Here is an 18034-nt window from a genome sequence, read left to right as displayed (position 1 = left end):
GCTTTCTTAGGGCGGCCAAGTTGATCAGGCCTCCCATAAGGCCCTCGATTCCCTCTTGGGATCTCAATCTGGTTCTCTCTGTTCTAGTGCGCCCTCCTTTCGAGCCGTTGGATGGCTGTTCGTTGAAGGACCTTACGCTGAAGTCGGTCTTTTTGGTGGCCATTACTTCCGCTAGACGGGTGTCTGAGCTACAGGCTTTCTCTTGTAGGGCTCCCTTCCTGGAGTTTTCGAAGGAGCGGGTTGTTTTGCGGCCTGTTCCTTCCTTTCTGCCGAAGGTAGTTTCTCCTTTTCATGTCAATCAATCGGTGGTCCTCCCGGTCTTGGGTAGTCGGGAGGGTTCTTCTGAGCAACGACAGCTGCGCAAGTTGGATGTCGGTCGGGTCCTCCAGGCTTATGTGCAGCGGACCCGGGATTTTCGGAGCTCCGATCATCTCTTTGTGCTTCTGGCGGGTCCTCGTCGGGGGGCTGGCGCTTCTAAGGCTACTATTGCGCGTTGGATCAAGGAGATGATTGCTTCCGCTTATCTTCTGAGTCAGAAGCCGGTTCCGGAGTTTCTCAAGGCTCATTCCACTAGGGGTCAGGCGGCTTCTTGGGCTGAGTCGTCGCTCGTGCCTCCGGTGGATATTTGTAAGGCTGCGGTTTGGTCCTCCTTGCATTCATTTGTTCGGCATTATCGGGTAGATGTTCAGGCGCGTCGGGACGCGGTGTTCGGTGAGCGTGTTCTGGTATCGGCCCTTCGGGGGTCCCGCCCGTGAGAGGGACTGCTTTGGTACGTCCCAATCGTAAAGTTAACCTCTACTGGTCTGGAGAGTGCTAAAGAAGGAGAAATTAGGTTCTTACCTGCTAATTTACTTTCTTTTAGCTTCTCCAGATCAGTAGAGGTCCCCACCCTGTCTGTTGTTGTTGTTGTTGGGGCTGTTGCGCGGGCAGTTTTTGGTTTTTGCTGCGGGTTCTAGTATTTTTCTAGGGCCGGGGAGAATTGAAGAACAGCGGCTGTGGCTCGGCTGGCTTAGCTGGCGAGCTGTGGGGACCTTCTTCCTTCGGGAATTTCTCCTCTGCATTTTCCAACAGCATTTTTGGGTATGTTATTTGTTACTCCTTTTGGAGTATTGTTTTTTTTTCTCTCTGTTGTTTTCCAGTTCTTGGTTCTGCTTGGCTATTCGGCAGACTGAGGGAAATAGAGAGGAGGGGCTAGGATATACTGTCCCAAAGTTTTGTTTTCAGTCTCCACCTGCTGGTCATGATTAGATATATACCCAATCGTAAAGTTAACCTCTACTGGTCTGGAGAAGCTAAAAGAAAGTAAATTAGCAGGTAAGAACCTAATTTCTCCATTATGCTGCTTAGCCTAGAAATAAGCAGTGGATTTCCCCAAGCCATCTCCATAATGGCCTAGGGGCTTCTCTTTTAGGAAATTATCCAAACCTTTTTTAAACCCTGCCAAGCTAACTGATTTCATCACATTCTCCAGCAATGAATTCCAGAGTTTAATTACACATTGTGCGAATAAATATTTTCTCCAGTCTGTTTTAAATCTACTACTTAGTAGCTTCGTCCATGCCCCCTAGTCCTAGTATTTTTGGAAAGAGTAAACAAGCAATTTACATTTACCCTTTCCACTCCACTCATTATTTTATAGACCTCTCATATATCGCCCCTGAGCCGTATCTGTTCTAAGCTGACGAGTCCTAGCCACTATAGCCTTTCCTCATAGGGAAGTCATCCCATTCCTTTTATTGTTTTCATTGCCCTACTCAGTGTACCTTTTCTAATTCCATTATATCCTTTTTATGAGATACAGTGACCAGAATTGCACATAGTATTCAAAGTGTGGCCAAACCATAGAGTGATACATGGGCATTATAACATTTTCATTGTTGTTTTCCATTCCTTTCCTGATAATTCCTAACATTCTATTTAATTGCTTAGCTGCTGCCTCACATTAAGCTGAGGGTTTCAATGTATCCTTAACAGTGACACCTAGATCCTTTTCCTGGGCAGTGACTCCTAATTTAGAACCCTGCATCACATAGCTATAGTTCAGGTTCCTCTCTCCCACAGCCTTGCTATATGCTGCTCTTATAAAGGATGAAAAGCAACCTCCCAGACAAGAGAGATCCACCACGGACACAGGCACTGCTTTAACTTCTGAATGATTCTAAATGCTCACCAGTCTATACTTTCCTAGATCACCTTTGGAACTGTTTTTAAAAATCAGTGTCACTTTGGCCTCCCTCCAGTATTCCGATACTATGCTGGATTTTAAAGAAGAATTGCAAATTACTAACAATAGCTCTACAAGTTTATTTTTCAATTCTGTCAGCACTCTGGGATGTATACCAACTGGTCCAGTCAATTTGCTACTGTTAAATTTGTCAAACTGACCCATTACATCTTTCAGTGTTAGAGATTTGTTTGGGTTTCTCTGATTCATTATAGTTGAATACCATTTTTGGCACTGGTAAGTCCGCCACATCTTCCTCTGTGAAAACCGAGGCAAATAATTAATTTAATCTCTCCTCTATGGCCTTGTCTTCCCTGAGAGCCCCTTTTATCCCTTGTGGTCTAGCGGTCCAACTGATTCTCTTCCCAGCTTCTTGCTTTTAATCTACCTAAAAAGGTTTTCACTATGTTTGCTTCCGACGCAATCTTCTTTTCAAGGTCTCTTTGCCTTCCTTCTTGGTGCCTTCCATTTGACTTGGTACATTCCTTGTGCTGTTGATAATATTTTCAGTCGGATCCTTCTACTTTCTGAAGGATTCTCTTTTAGCTTCCTTCACCTCGCTTATTAACCACGCTGACTGCCATTTGGTCTTTCTTTCTCCTTTTTTATAACATGTAGTCTGGGCTTCCAAGATGATATTTTTGAATAACATCATACCTGCTCCTCTTTTTCTTTTTACCATTTTCCTCATATCATAATCCCCTTTAAATGCCATTGTATTGGATTTCCTGTGTAAACTTATTCTTAAACTTATTCCTGGGATTATATCAAATACGATCATGTTATGATCACCATTATCAAGCAGCCTCAGCACCATTACCTCCTGCACCAATTCATGTGCTCCACTAAGAACTAGATCTAGAATTGTTTCATCTCTAGTCGGTTCCTGAACTTGCATCTTTAAAGAGAGGTTTTAAAGCTAGATGTTGATGGAGTTAGTTTCTGGTCTCAGTGCCAAAGGTCATTCCACAATGTGGAAGCAACTACTGAGTAGATAGTCTGGGCGTTGTATCATAGAACAACTGTCGGTCAGAAGGGACCGTTAGAAGACGTTGTGAAGAATGGAGTAATCGCAGAGAATCATATGGGATCAACAGTCTGACTATGAATGAGGGTATGTGATTAATTTGAACTTTGAAGGCAAGGATTAAGATGAGCCGGTTGATGTAGTGTATTTAGATGTCCAGACTTCAGAGCTTGAGGGAGGAGGGCTTTACAGCTCAGGACTGCTGCCACACTGGTGCTTCAGGATGGGAGGGAGGGAACCGAGAGTGTATTAGACAAGGTTTCTAATACACTCTCAATGAACCCAAAAAAAACCCCCTAGTTATCTGGTATACACCAATCCCCATGGGTGCCAGATAACTGAGATTCTAATGTATTCAGTTATTCTGTAATTAGTACAAACAGATGAACCCAGTCAGGCATGCCAATCTAGCTGAGAAGTGAAGAGGCAAAGTAATAAGCTTTCAGGCCAGCCTTAATTTAGTTAATCAGTTTCTTAAAAGGGCTCTTGGAGTGATCAGGAAGCTATAGACCTGTAAGCCTGATATCTGTGCTTGACAAAATGGTTGAAGCGGCTTTCTTAGGATCTTAAGAATGTCATAGCAATTCTAAAGCTTTATTTTTCTTTCTCTTGTTTTTAAGCTTATATTTTCTTTTCTGTCCCATAAGAAGATGGGGAGTTCTTTTCTCTCTTTTGACTTTTATGGAAACCATTTTTTCACTTGGCATGTTAAATAAACAAGTAAGCTGTGGAATCTCCTCCTCATGCTGCTCCTTGGTGCTTGCTTACACTCCCAGCCCTCTTGTGCTCATTGGCCCACTTCAGTTGCCCTGTTTTTCCAATCACCATTGCTTGCTTTTCTCTTCTTGGCCCTTATCTATCTTGCTGCTGCTATCTCAGTCATTGTTCTTTCTCTTTGTCATTGCTGCTTCTCAAGCACCACCAGGTCTTGCCATTTTTATCTCTGTTTATTGAATTGGAGATGTTCAGCTTTTATTAAATGGGGGGGAAAAATGTGATGCGAAAGGAGAAACCCTTTTGGGGAGTAGACCTAGCAAAGATTAAGCCTCCCCAGCCCTAAGCACTAACTTCCCCTCCTTGTCCAAATCCGTGGAGGCAACAACAAATAGGATGGGTGATCTTCCTTTCCATTCCCTTCCTCCAGAGTCTGAAAAGAAGATGAAATCTTTCATAGAAACATGATGGCAGATAGAGGCCAAATGGCCCATCCAGTTTGCCCATCTGTAGTAACCATTATCTCTTCCTCTCTCTGAGAGATCCCACGTGCCTATCCCAGGCACTCTTGAAATCAGACACAGTCTCTGACTCCAGCACCTCTTCCAGGAGACAGTTCCAAGCATCTACCACCCTTTCTGTAAACACTAAAAGGTATTTCCTTAGATTACTCCTGAGCCTCTTAACTTCATCCTAATCTCTGTCATTCCAGAGCTTCTTTTTCAAATGAAAGAGATTCGACTCAAGCGTATTTATATCATGTAGGTATTTAAACGTCTCTGTTATATCTCCCCTCTCCCGCCTTTCTTTCAAAGTATACAGATTGAGATCTTTAAGTCTGTCCCCATACGTCTTATGACGAAGACCACACACCATTTTAGTAGCCTTCCTCTGGACTGACTTCATCCCTTTTATATCTTTTTGAAGGTGCGGCCTCCAGAATTGTACACAATATTCTAACACGCTATCACTCAGTTTATCAAAATCCAAATGTCTTCTCTTTCCTTGGAAAGATAAAATTCAGCTTAGACTCCTCATCACAATAAACAATACTTCTATCATCTCCGTCACTAATACTAAAATCTTAGGCGTAATAATAGATAATAAACTGACTTATCGCCCACAGATCAGTACTGTAGTAAAGAATTGCTTCATTAGATTAAAAATGATTCGATCCCTGGTGAATATTTTGGACCCACTATCTCTCAATATCTTAATCCATTCTTTTATTATATCCAAACTCGATTACTGCAATGCACTGTATAAGGGTATCTGTAATAATTTTTATGGCGGTGTTTTGTATCAATTGTAAGTGGCGGATGTCTTTTTAACAATTAGAAAAAATTCAACCACGTCACCCCCATACTAAAATCTGCTGCCAATTCCTTACTGGATTATTTATAAAATAGCTATTCTCTCTTAAGTCTCGAAATACTAAAGAACTGGCCTTTATCCATAAACTTCTTATTCCTCACGAACCTACTTGAATCTTAAGATCCGTCTCTCAGTATCTACTCCATATACCATCATTGAAAATCATTAGCACATGTCGAGCTACTTCATTCGCTATTACAGCCCCCACGATATGGTATTCTCTACCTTTTCATATCAGAGCGGAAAAAAATCTAGACAGATTTAAGAGCAGTTTAAAGACTTTTCCCACGATGCATTTGACTCTTAAAAAGATCTTGAATATTGCCAGAGTTGCTCAACAATCTTTATTGTTTTCCCTCCCTTTTGTGGCTTACCTTCTATGTACTCTTTACTTTTAATTTTGTAGTTCTGCCTTAGTTCCTATTGTTTTCTTTATATTGGTCAAGTTTGAACTGTATATTCGTCTGTTTTGTCTTCCCCTTTTTAATACAATTTGTAAAATGCTTAGAAGTTCTGATTTGCATTTAATCAAAAATTTTAATAAACTTGAAACTTAAATGAGGTTTCACCAAAGTCTTATACAGGAGCTTCAATACCTTCTTTTTCCTACTGGCCATACCTCCCTATGCACCCTAGCATCCTTTTAGCTTCAACCTGTTTGGCCACCTTAAGATCATCACATACAATCACACCCAAGTCCCGCTCTTCTGTCATGTACATACGTTTTTCACCCCTAAACTGTACCACTCCCTCGGGTTTTTGCATCCAAAAGCATGATTTTGCATTTCTTAGTATTAAATTTTAGCTGCCAAATTTCAGACCTTTCTCCAAGCTTTGCCAGTTCAGCCTTCATGTTATTCACACCATCATTGGTGTCTACTCTTTTGCAGATTTTGATATCATTTGCAAAGAGGTAAATCTTACCTGACAGTCCTTCAGCAATATCGTTTATAAAAAGGTTAAAAGAACAGAACCTTGAGACACCCCACGGGTAACATCCCTTTCCTCAGAGCGATCTCCATTGATCACTACCCTCTGTCACCTTCCACTCAACCAGTTCCTGACCCAGCCCGTCACTTTGGGACCCATCCCGAGGGCACTCATAGAAACATGACAGCAGATAAAGGCCAAATGGCCCATCTAGGCTGTCCATCCGCAGTAATCATTATCTCTTTCTCTCTCCAAGAGATCCCACCTGCCTATCCCAGGCCTGCTTGAATTTAGACACAGTCTCTTGTTTCTACCACCTCTTCCAGGAGACTGTCCACGCATCTACCACCCTTTCTGTTAAAAAAGTATTTCCTCAGATTACTCCGGAGCCTATCACCTTTTAACTTCATCCTCTGCCCTCTCATTGCAGAGTTTCCTTTCAAATGAAAGAGACTCGACTCATGCGCATTTATATTATGTAGGTATTTAAACGTCTCTATCGTATCTCCCCTCTCCCGCCTTACCTCAAAAGTATACAGATTGAGATCTTTAAGTCTGTCCCCATACGCCTTATCACGAAGACAACACACCATTTTAGTAGCCTTCCTCTGGACTGACGCCATCCTTTTTATATCTTTTTGAAGGTTTGGCCTCCAGAATTGTACACAATATTATTAGACTTCTGTGTGGAACATTGTCAAAGTACAAAACCTGTACGTCCCCAGGTTTAGGAAAGGGTGCAAAAAGAATCGAGCAAAAAACCCGGTGTGGATAACAAACGCAGTGAAAAAGGTGATAAGGGACAAGAAAATATCGTTCAAAAATTGGAAAAGGGACCAAACTGAGGAAAACCAGAAGGAACACAAAAAAACAACAAAAGGAATGTCACCGGGTGGTTAGGGAAGCAAAAAGAGAATACGAGAGAGACTGGCTAGGGAAGCGGGGAACTTCAAACCATTCTTCAAGTACGTGAAGGGGAAGCAACCGGCAAGGGAGGAAGTGGGACCTTTGGATGATGGAAATAAGAAGGGAGTGGTGAGAGAGGGAAAAGAGGTAGCCGACAGGTTAAACAAGTTCTTCTCGTCGGTCTTCACAAGCGAGGATACATCCAATGTTCCAGAACCCGAGGAAATCATAAGTGGGGGTCAGGATGAAAAGCTAGAGCAAATAGAGGTAAGCCAAGAGGATATCCTCCGACAGATAGACAAGTTAAAGAGTGACAAATCACCAGGCCCAGACGGAATCACCCAAGGGTACTAAAAGAACTGAGAAATGAAATAGACAGAAACAAAATGGTAATTAAGCTATAGGTAAAAATTTGAAGAACTCCTTTTTTTAAAAAATTCCATGAGTAGGGAAACTGGGGGAATTTAACTTTTCTTTGCTGTTTTTCAGATTGTGTTTCTACAGTGTGATAGATTTGTGGAGTTTCATTCCCAGCATGGCCGCTATTACAGGACAAGAATGCCCAAGTTTGGGAGAGACTTCTCATACCATTATCCATCCTGCGACCTGTATTTTATTGGAGCCAGGTAATAAAGTTATTCAGCAGCTGATTAAACTGGATAGAGTTACTTCGGCAGTTTTTCTTTCTTTCTGCTATAGTCTGTCATGCTCTCTCTCTATCTCCTGAATTCTAAGGATGCAATCTATTCTAGCTGATTTACGCATATGCTAGAGTGGAGTCTGAACTTTCTAGCCTTTAAAGAGGTTGTTAACTCTAGGTTTCTTACCTTCCAGCTCTGAGGTGTACAGATTGAATCTGGAACAGGGGCGATTCCTGAATTCTCTTCAGACAGATGCTTCGTAAGTATCTTTAATAGTTGTGTAGTAGAAGTGGGTGGGGGACAGCATGCAAAGAGGGTCAAATGTCAGGTTGTATGTTGGGAATTATACCCATGTGGAGTCTTGGTGTGCCAGTGCAGTAGAATAGTAGCTGAGCAAGTACATCCTAATTATGGCTTGAGTGAATACAGTAGGATTGTAAATACTGCTGCTACTACTACTACTTATGTCTAAATACTGGGGGAAGTTTACTGTGTCTGTTTCTTGAATGTGAGGTGTCTTGAGGTCTAGTGTTCCTCCAGGCTACTGCTTCTTCTCTTATGCATGTGGGGGTAGGGGGGGGTTTCAAAAAATATGCTTTTCAAAATATCAGTCTTAAGCATAACTTCAAACATTCTCTTGAGTAAATGCAGTCCCTTCCATCTTTCCCTCCTATTATGCTATGCTTTTACCACTAGATGGAGCCATATCCATGAGTCTACATAGGTGCTGCTGGTTTCCTACTTTCTATCCTGGAGCCCATGTAGGGTCATGGCAGTCTGGCCCTTTTGACACAGGCTCTGAGACAGTGAAAGCTATAGGGATGTTTTACAAGGAAATTTCGACTAAAACATGCCTACAAGCAAATTCTCTACTTAAAAAAAGAAAAAAAAATCCCAGAATTAAACCAAGAATGAGTCGCATCTGGGAATATTAACATATTTTTATAATCATTAACAAAGTACCATATATATTCGAATATAAACCAATCTGAATATAAATTGAGGTGACCATTTTTCCCCAAAAAAAGGAGGCAAAAAGGTTGAATATAAACTGGGGGTTTATATTCAAGTACCCTGCCCTGCTAGGCTCTGCCCCAAGCCCCCATCACTCACTCCCTCCCCTGTCCTTCCAGGCTCTGCATTCGCCCCCCCCCCTCCCTCCCTGCCATGTCCAGCTCTGTACCCATCCTCCCTCCTTCACTTGATGCCTTGCAACCCTCCCCCAGACCTGCTGTAAGCCCTGGTGGTCCAGTGGTGGGCCAGGACAGGGGGGATACCTCCTGCCTCAGATCCTGGCCAACTCTGACACATTCCACCTCCCAGACTATTTAAAAAATCCTACCTTTAAAGCCCTGGTGGTCCAGTGGTGAACCAGGGCAGAAGCAAACTTAAACACTTCTGCCCTGTGCAGAGCTGCTATCTGAAATGGCTGCCAAGAGTTCTCGTGGCAACTTCATGAGACCACGGGAACTCACAAGGTTGCCTCAAACTTGTGGCAGCCATTTCAGATAGCAGCTCTGCACTGGGCAGATCGCTCCTTCCCTGGTTCACCGCTGGACCACCAGGGATTTAAAGTTAGTTTTTTTTAAAGTCTGGGAGGCAAGAGGGAGGTGGGATGTGTCTGTTGGCTGGAACAGAAGGTGGGAGGGATCTCTCCTGACCCAATGCTGGATCACCAGGACTTACGGCAGGCCCAGGGGAGGCCTTTAACAAGTCCGGTAGCGGGACAGGTGGGCGCTGACCCAAATATAATCTGAGACCCCCATTTTTGGGCCAAAAATCTCTGTTTATATTCGAGTATATATGGTATGTATATGATGAATCCACACTCAATTCAGTCTTAGGATAAAGTTGACAATTAATATGGAATTAGTAGCTATGTCTCCCTCAGACATTTCAAAAAGTACAGATAAATTCAGATGGCTATAAACCCTGAACTCTCCCATTTTCTACCAGAGCCACATCAGAAGCTGCACGTGGAATCAGCAAAAGCATTAATAACACCTCCCTGACCAACACTTTGGGACATTATTCAACACCTGCTAATGGTCTTATTGCTGGTTTTTTGGGGAATTTGGGATTTAGAGAGAATTTGTCCAGGTGTGACAAAGCACTTTATCTAGCTTTGCTCTTAAGAATCAAAGCTCTTACCTTCGGCAAATGGAATCATAAGTTCAGAAAAGTAAGCTTGGATTTTGTCCTTCCTCTTAATCAGAAATCAGGAGCATAACAAGGAAAACAGCTACTTGACTCCAAGTGACTTGCCCAAGGTCACAAGAAACATTGGTAGAAGAAATGGGATTTTTGATCATGTCTTTGTTTTTAACATTGTATTCTAACCATTAGGTTTCTCTTCCACGGAATTTTAGTGTATTTATTATTTCACTGCAAAGGTTTTGTATCCCTGATGCCTAGCAATAGAACTCTGTGCTGTAGTAACTGGTTGACAACCTTTACTAAGAGTTTACAAAGATGACATCTGTCTAACACTTGGCTTCCCTAAGCTTATAATCAGTACCCCCCAAAACTCACTTTTTATTTCATGGCCAAAATATTTTCTACTAGAAAAAAAAATTCCTGATCAGTTGTGTGAGGACAGGCTAAAAAGGTTAGGACTGTTCAGCTTGGAAAAGACTGCTGAGGGGAGATATGATTGAAGTCTACAAAATCCTGAGTGGTGTAGAATGGTTATAAGTGAAATGAATGTTTTACTCTGTCAAGAATTACAAAGACTAGGGGGCACTCAAGTTAAATGGAAGCACTTTTAAAAACCAATATGAGGAAATATATATTTTTTTTTCACTCAATATTAGTTAAGCTCTAGAATGCTTTGCCAGAGGATGTTAGAAGAGTGGTTATCATAGCTGGTTTTAAAAAAAAAAGTTTGGACAAGTTCCTGGAGGAAAAGTCCATGTCTGCTATTGACAGACATAGGGGAAACCATAGCTTGCCCTGGGATTGGTAGCATGGAATGTTGCTACTATTTGGGTTTCTGTCAGGTACTTGTGACCTGGATTGACCACCATGAAGATGGGATACTGGGCTAGATGAACCAATGGTCTGACCCAGTAAGGCTGCTATTAGGTTCTTGCCTAGATAGGCCATATTGGAATAAATTGATAATTATATCTATACTTTTGTGTTTTAGGGAGAATAATGTATGTGACATAAATCAAGCACATTATTTATTTGCTACTGGGACGAAAGAGGTAAATTATTATTTTTAAATATATTTTTGGATAAACATAAATGCCCTGATTCTATAAGTGGGGCTTAGATTGGTGGCACCTAGCTGAGTTTTGCATGGAATTCAAAATTGCTTAATTGGTGTGGTAATTACATTACATTACATTATATTAGGGACTTCTATTCCGCCTATACCTTGCAGTTCAAGGCAGATTACAAAAGAGCTAACTGGACATTTCCAGTGAAGTTACAACAGTTTTGGGGGGGGTTTTTTTTGTTTTGTTTTTTGGTTACAAGGGAGGAGAGGTACCTGGATTAATTCTGGAAGAACTTGCAAATTGGATATAACTTAATGACCATGTCATTAAGTTATTTTTTTTTTTTTTTAATTTTTAAATGATTTGAGTCCCGCGCCTACCTGAAAAGTAGATGTGGTTAGGGGCAGAGAATTGGTGTGGTATGACTTAACACAGATGCCTACTGATGCCTAACATGACGTCTACCGGTGCTCAAGTTGAGTTATGTGCAACTAGACGCGATTCTATAAATGATTGCTAGCCGCACCTAACGGCGCCTAGGAGATAAGCACCGCTAGATGCCGTTTATAGAATAAGGGCTAAAAAATATTGATTTCAGTCTGGCAGCTCAGAAAATTTGACAAGGTAAAATGTTGTCTTGGAGAATGTGGCTACAGTATAATGGTTTACACCCCTGAAAGAAATGGAGAGGTGTGGGTTTTTTTTTATTTGCTTAGTTCAAAATTACTACTTCTGTGAACGTGACACCATGTAAAACTTCTTGTACTTCTTGTTCATCTCCTTTCCATGCTCCCCCCAACCCACCGCTAATAAATCTTATTGGAGTTTGAAAGTAGGTTTAACTGTAGAAATCGAAAGCTTTTTCTTGATGCATAGCAGGGTTGCTTGAAGTTAATGAACTATGTAATTGTATTATCCCAGGACAAGCAGGCAGCATATTCTTTACGCATGGGTGACGTCACCGACGGAGCCCCCGGTACGGACCTTTTTAACTAGAAGTTTCTAGTTGGCCGCACCGCGCGTGCGCGAGTGCCTTCCCGCCCGACGGAGGAGTGCGTGGTCCCCAGTTTCTTCGTTTCCGCGGAGCGAAGAAGACACGTGTTTTTTCAACGTCCGTTGAAACTAACCTTTTTTGCCTTCCCGCTCGCGAATTTTCTTGTTGTTTTACTTTCTTACCTTCGGGTTACCTTTTATTTTCCTTTAAAAAAAAAAAAAAATTGACTTTCTTTTTTTCCCCTTTTTTCGAACTAGCCCCGGCGGGGCCTGTTGCCACTATACAGGCCTCCGGGTTTGATTTTGCGGAGGCCATATTCCCATTCATGCCCCCGCAGCCGGGTTTTAAGAAGTGCCAGCGGTGTGCATGCCCGATCTCCCTCACTGACCCACACAATTGGTGCTTGCAGTGTTTGGGTCCTGAGCATCGGGCGGACTCCTGCACCCGCTGTGCCACTCTTAAAAAGCGAACACTTAAAAATCGCCAGATTCAGCAGAACATCCTATTCTGCACCGGGTCTGCGATGGAATCCTCTGCGTCGACGGCGGTACCGCCAAAATCAACACCCACCACTTCGACGACGCCCGATCCAACATCGGCGCCGTCGGCGCCAGGTAAGCCGGCTAAGAAGCCTTCCTCTTCCCTAGAGCGCCCGCCAGCCACAGTGGCGGCACCGACCATACCGGCTTCACGCCGGCCCCGGAAACGCTCCGCCCCGATCTCGGTGAGTGCCTCGTCATCGGCCTCCTCATCGCCGGGGCGTGGAGCGGCACCTATGGAACCGAAACAGAAGAAAGCGGTTCCGGTGCCACCCCTGGATGACCGCATCGCGGCCATCCTCCAAACCCAACTACAGGAACAGCTGCAGCATTAACTCCAGCACCTGTTACCCACTATCCTGGCATCGCTCCTTTCGGTACCAGACCGGCCCGAGCCCCGCGCCGAACAACCGGTATCCACCCCATCAGTGCCACTTATGGTGGATTCTCTCGGCTGAACAACTCCGTTCCCATCCTGTAGTTCACTCACATACCACTACAGATCCGCCTCGAGACCGGGCGGGACACCATTCTTCCCGAGACCGGGACCGACACTGATCTTCCTCTCCCGGTACCGTTTCGGTGCGCTCGGGCAAGTCTCTATCTAAGACCCACCATACCGAGCCTTCCACCCCGGTTTCTCGGCACGCGCACCCGGAGGTCCGGGACCCGGACTTGTGGGAAGAATCTCCCCCCGGTACCGAGGAGGATATCTCCTCATCAGACGAGGAACCCTCAGCACCCGATACCACTTCTAAACCTGAGCAATCCTCGTTCTCCAAGTTCCTCAGGGAGATGTCAGCAGCTTTGTCTCTCCCCCTAGAGTCAGACTCCAAAAAATCCCAAGCCTTTCTGGAGGCCTTGGATTTTGAACAACCACCCAAGGAGTTCCTCAAGTTACCCGTGCATGACATACTCCGGGATACCTTTTATAAAAACTGGGAGAACCCTCTTACGGTCCCTGGGCCCCCCCGCAAGTTAGATAACCTTTACCGAGTTATCCCGATTCCGGGGTTTGATAAACCTCAATTGCCCCATGAGTCTCTCCTTGTTGAGTCCACCTTGAAGAAATCTCAGGGCTCCAGTGTTTATGCCTCCACCCCTCCTGGCAGAGAGGGCAAAACTATGGACAAGTTTGGCAAGAGGCTCTACCAGAATGCCATGCTGGCCAACAGTGCGAACAATTACACGTTCCACTTTTCTTTTTTACATGAAACACCTGGTCCAACAGCTATCCGCCCTTCAAAAATATCTTCCAGAAAGGAAGATTCCGCTTTTCCAGCAACAAATTTCCAGCCTCCTTCAACTGAGGAAATTTATGGTCCGCTCTGTCTACGATTCCTTTGAGCTGACCTCTCGTGCCTCTGCCATTGCGGTCGCCATGCGCCGCCTGGCTTGGCTGAGAGTATCGGATTTGGACATCAACCACCAAGACCGTTTAGCCAACGCTCCCTGTCTTGGGGATGAACTTTTTGGGGAGTCCCTGGATTCCACCACCCAGAAACTCTCGGCCCATGAGACCAGATGGGACACCCTGGTTAAACCCAAGAAAAAGGCTCCACCTGCTCGACCTTACAGGCCACAGTCCTCATATCAACGCAGGTTCTCAGCCAGACCGCTCAATCCGCCTTCGCAACAACCTAGGCGGCCCCGCCAACAACAACACCACACCCAGGCTCGGTCTCAATCCAACCAACCTGCCAAGACTCTTCCACTGCCAAACCCTCTCAGCCCTTTTGACTCTTCTCTCCAGGGCATAGCCAGTCTCCCGCCTTCATTGCCTCTTACTCAACCCATCGGAGGCCGTCTCCACATCTTCCTCAGCCGTTGGGCGGTCATCACATCGGACCAGTGGGTCCTCAACATCATCCGCTACGGCTACTCCCTCAACTTCCAGACTCTTCCACCAGACAATCCTCCCGTAGAGTCTGCTTCTCACTCCTCCCAAACCCCCCTCCTCCTGAGGGAGGTCCAATCCCTCCTTCTTCTCAGTTGCCATCGAAGAGGTGCCTCCAGACCAAAGGGGTCAAGGATTCTACTCCCGCTACTTCCTGGTTCCCAAAAAGACGGGAGACCTCCGTCCCATTCTCGATCTCAGGGACCTCAACAAGTGTCTAGTCAGGGAGAAATTCAGAATGCTCTCCCTTGCCACGCTTTACCCCCTTCTCTCTCAGCATGACTGGCTATGTTCCCTGGACCTCAAAGAAGCCTACACTCACATACCAATCAATCCGACTTCACGTCGCTACCTACGATTTCAGGTACAGCACCGTCACTATCAGTACAAAGTGCTACCTTTTGGCCTCGCTTCATCGCCCAGGGTGTTCACCAAGTGCCTTATTGTGGTGGCGGCCTTCCTCAGGTCTCACAACCTCCAGGTGTTCCCCTACTTGGACGATTGGTTGGTGAAAGCACCTATGTCTCCACTTGTGCTACAAGCCACTCATCACACCATCTCTCTCCTCCATCTCCTGGGGTTCGAGATCAACTACCCCCAGTCGCATCTACTTCCCACACAGCGACTTCAGTTCATTGGAGCAGTTCTCGACACCACACTAATGAGGGCGTTTGTCCCCTCCGACCGTCAACGGACCCTGCTCCACCTCTGCCGTCAGGTGCTCCTTCATCACTCCATTCCTGCCCGAAAGATGATGGTCCTCCTGGGCCACATGGCCTCGACGGTCTGGCACGACTTCACCTCAGGACACCTCAATGGACTCTTGCCACCCAATGGTCACAGACCACGGATCTTCTTTCTCATCCCATCTCTGTGACATCGTCTCTTCAGCAATCTTTTCAATGGTGGTTGAACTCCTCAAATCTTTCCAGGGGTCTACTTTTTCATCTACCCCCTCACTCCATGACCATAACCACGGATGCCTCCCCCTATGCGTGGGGAGCTCACCTGGGAGACCTACGCACCCAGGGACTCTGGACCCCTCAGGAGCGTCAACATCACATCAATTTCCTGGAACTCAGAGCCATGTTCTATGCTCTCAAGGCCTTCCAGCACCTTCTCTGCCCTCAGGTTCTTCTCCTGTGCACAGACAATCAAGTCGCCATGTACTACATAAACAAACAAGGCGGCACCGGATCTCGCCTCCTTTGTCAGGAGGCTCTTGGACTTGGGCCACGGCCCGCAATCTCTTCCTCAAGGCTGTCTATATCCAGGGCGAACAGAACTCCCTGGCCGACAATCTCAGCCGCATTCTTCAACCTCACGAGTGGACTCTGGACCCTTCCACACTCCACTCCATCTTTGCTCGCTGGGGCACTCTGCAGGTGGACCTCTTTGCAGCACCTCACAACCATCAGCTGCCCCAGTTCTGTTCCAGACTCTTCTCTCCTCATCGTCTGACCCCAGATGCATTCCTGCTCGACTGGAGAGATCGGTTCCTCTACGCCTTCCCTCCACTTCCTCTGATGTCGCGGATGTTATCCAAACTCCGCAGGGACAGAGCCACCATGATTCTCATCGCTCCTCGGTGGCCTCGCCAACACTGGTTCTCCCTCCTGCTCCAGCTCAGCTCCAGGGAGCCCATTCCTCTTCCTGTGTTTCCTACTCTACTTACGCAACAACGTCAATCTCTACTGCATCCCAATCTGTCTTCGCTCCACCTGACAGCTTGGTTTCTCTCGGGCTGACCTCTCCAGAGAATCTGTCCCAGCCTGCCCGTCTCATTTTGGACGCCTCCAGGAAACCGACCACCCTCCAATGTTACCATCAGAAGTGGACCAGGTTCTCCTCTTGGTGTCTACGGCATCATCACGATCCCACCTCTTTAGCGGTGGAAACCGTACTGGACTATTTGCTCTCTCTGTCCAATGCTGGCCTCAAATCTACCTCAATCAGAGTCCACCTCAGTGCCATCACTGCGTTCCATGAGCCTATCCTCGGAAAACCTCTCACGGCTCATCCTCTGGTTTCTAGGTTCATGAGAGGCCTCTTCAATGTCAAACCACCTCTGAAGCCTCCTCCTGTCGTCTGGGACCTGAATGTGGTTTTATCAGCCCTCATGAAACCTCCTTTTGAGCCTCTTGCCACAACTTCGCTCAAACTTCTAACATGGAAGGTGCTTTTCCTCATTGCCATCACCTCTGCCAGGAGGGTTAGTGAGCTGCATGCACTGGTCGCCGATCCACCGTTCACTGTTTTTCACCATGACAAGGTGGTTCTGCGTACCCATCCTAAATTCCTTCCCAAGGTGGTCTCAGCTTTTCACCTCAACCAGTCCATTGTGTTGCCTGTCTTTTTCCCTAAACCCCACTCTCTTCCTGGGGAACAGGCGTTACACACGCTGGATTGTAAGCATGCCCTTGCATACTACCTTGACCGTACCAGGGCTCACCGCTCGTCTCCTCAGCTTTTTCTGACCTTTGATCCTAACCGTCTAGGTCGTCCTATCTCTAAACGGACGCTCTATCCCACTGGCTTGCCACCTGTATTGCGTTCTGTTATGCTCGGGCCGGTCTCTCACTGGAAGGTGCTGTCACAGCCCACAGAGTTAGAGCTATGGCTGCTTCTGTTGCTTTCCTCCGTTCCACACCCATTGAGGAAATCTGCAAGGCTGCCACTTGGTCCTCAGTTCACACATTCACTACTCACTACTTCCTGGATGCATTCTCCAGACGGGATGGGCACTTCGGCCAATCTGTACTGCAGAATTTATTTTCCTAATGGCCAACCTTCCCTCCTCCCTCTCTGTTAGCTTGGAGGTCACCCATGCGTAAAGAATATGCTGCCTGCTTGTCCTGGGATAAAGCACAGTTACTTACCGTAACAGGTGTTATCCAGGGACAGCAGGCAGATATTCTTACGTCCCACCCTCCTCCCCGGGTTGGCTTCTTAGCTGGCTTATCTTAACTGGGGACCACGCACTCCTCCGTCGGGCGGGAAGGCACTCGCGCACGCGCGGTGCGGCCAACTAGAAACTTCTAGTTAAAAAGGTCCATACCGGGGGCTCCGTCGGTGACGTCACCCATGCGTAAAGAATATCTGCCTGCTGTCCCTGGATAACACCTGTTACGGTAAGTAACTGTGCTTTTTGTTATGGGGTTTATTATGTACTTTTTACTAGTGCATACCAATAGGGATTATTTCTATTTGTCTGAGTGCCTAGTTTGAAACACTTTCTTGCTGGATGCACCAAGCAGTGGCGTAGTAAAGGGGGGCGGACCATCCCGGGTGCCGTCTTGGTGGGGGCACTGGCATCTCTCCACCCCCCATACTATGCTTGTGCCCTGTCTTCCCAGCCCCTCCATATCTCTTTAAAATCTACGCCAGCACAAGCAACTACTCTAACCGGTTCTCTTAGGCTTCTGTGGCTAGCATCATGATTGTAGCAGGTTTCCAGGTCTCGCTGTGTCTTGTGTAGAAAGAGCCGACATTTCAGCCACCATGCTGTGGCTTTCTTCAGGGTATGCTGTGAGGTCTTCAGTGTATCTTTATATCTAATGGGTT

The 18034-nt window shown here is 45.8% G+C and overlaps 1 protein-coding gene across 2 annotated transcripts in view; it reads left to right on the top strand.

Moving 5' to 3' along the window:
• Positions 1 to 18034, top strand: part of NOL10 (nucleolar protein 10) — a 203103-nt gene that overhangs the window by 31682 nt on the left and 153387 nt on the right. For both annotated transcript variants that reach the window (XM_033939293.1, XM_033939294.1), the window contains exons 6-8: positions 7665 to 7801; positions 8010 to 8075; positions 10965 to 11025. In XM_033939293.1, the coding sequence (XP_033795184.1) occupies positions 7665 to 7801; positions 8010 to 8075; positions 10965 to 11025 (264 nt within the window). The remainder of the gene's footprint in view (positions 1 to 7664; positions 7802 to 8009; positions 8076 to 10964; positions 11026 to 18034) is intronic.

The sequence above is a fragment of the Geotrypetes seraphini genome, chromosome 3, assembly GCF_902459505.1.
Source record: "Geotrypetes seraphini chromosome 3, aGeoSer1.1, whole genome shotgun sequence".
Classification (NCBI taxonomy): Eukaryota; Metazoa; Chordata; class Amphibia; order Gymnophiona; family Dermophiidae; genus Geotrypetes; species Geotrypetes seraphini.
Note: the sequence above shows the minus strand (reverse complement) of the source record. Positions and strands in the feature narration are given on the sequence as shown.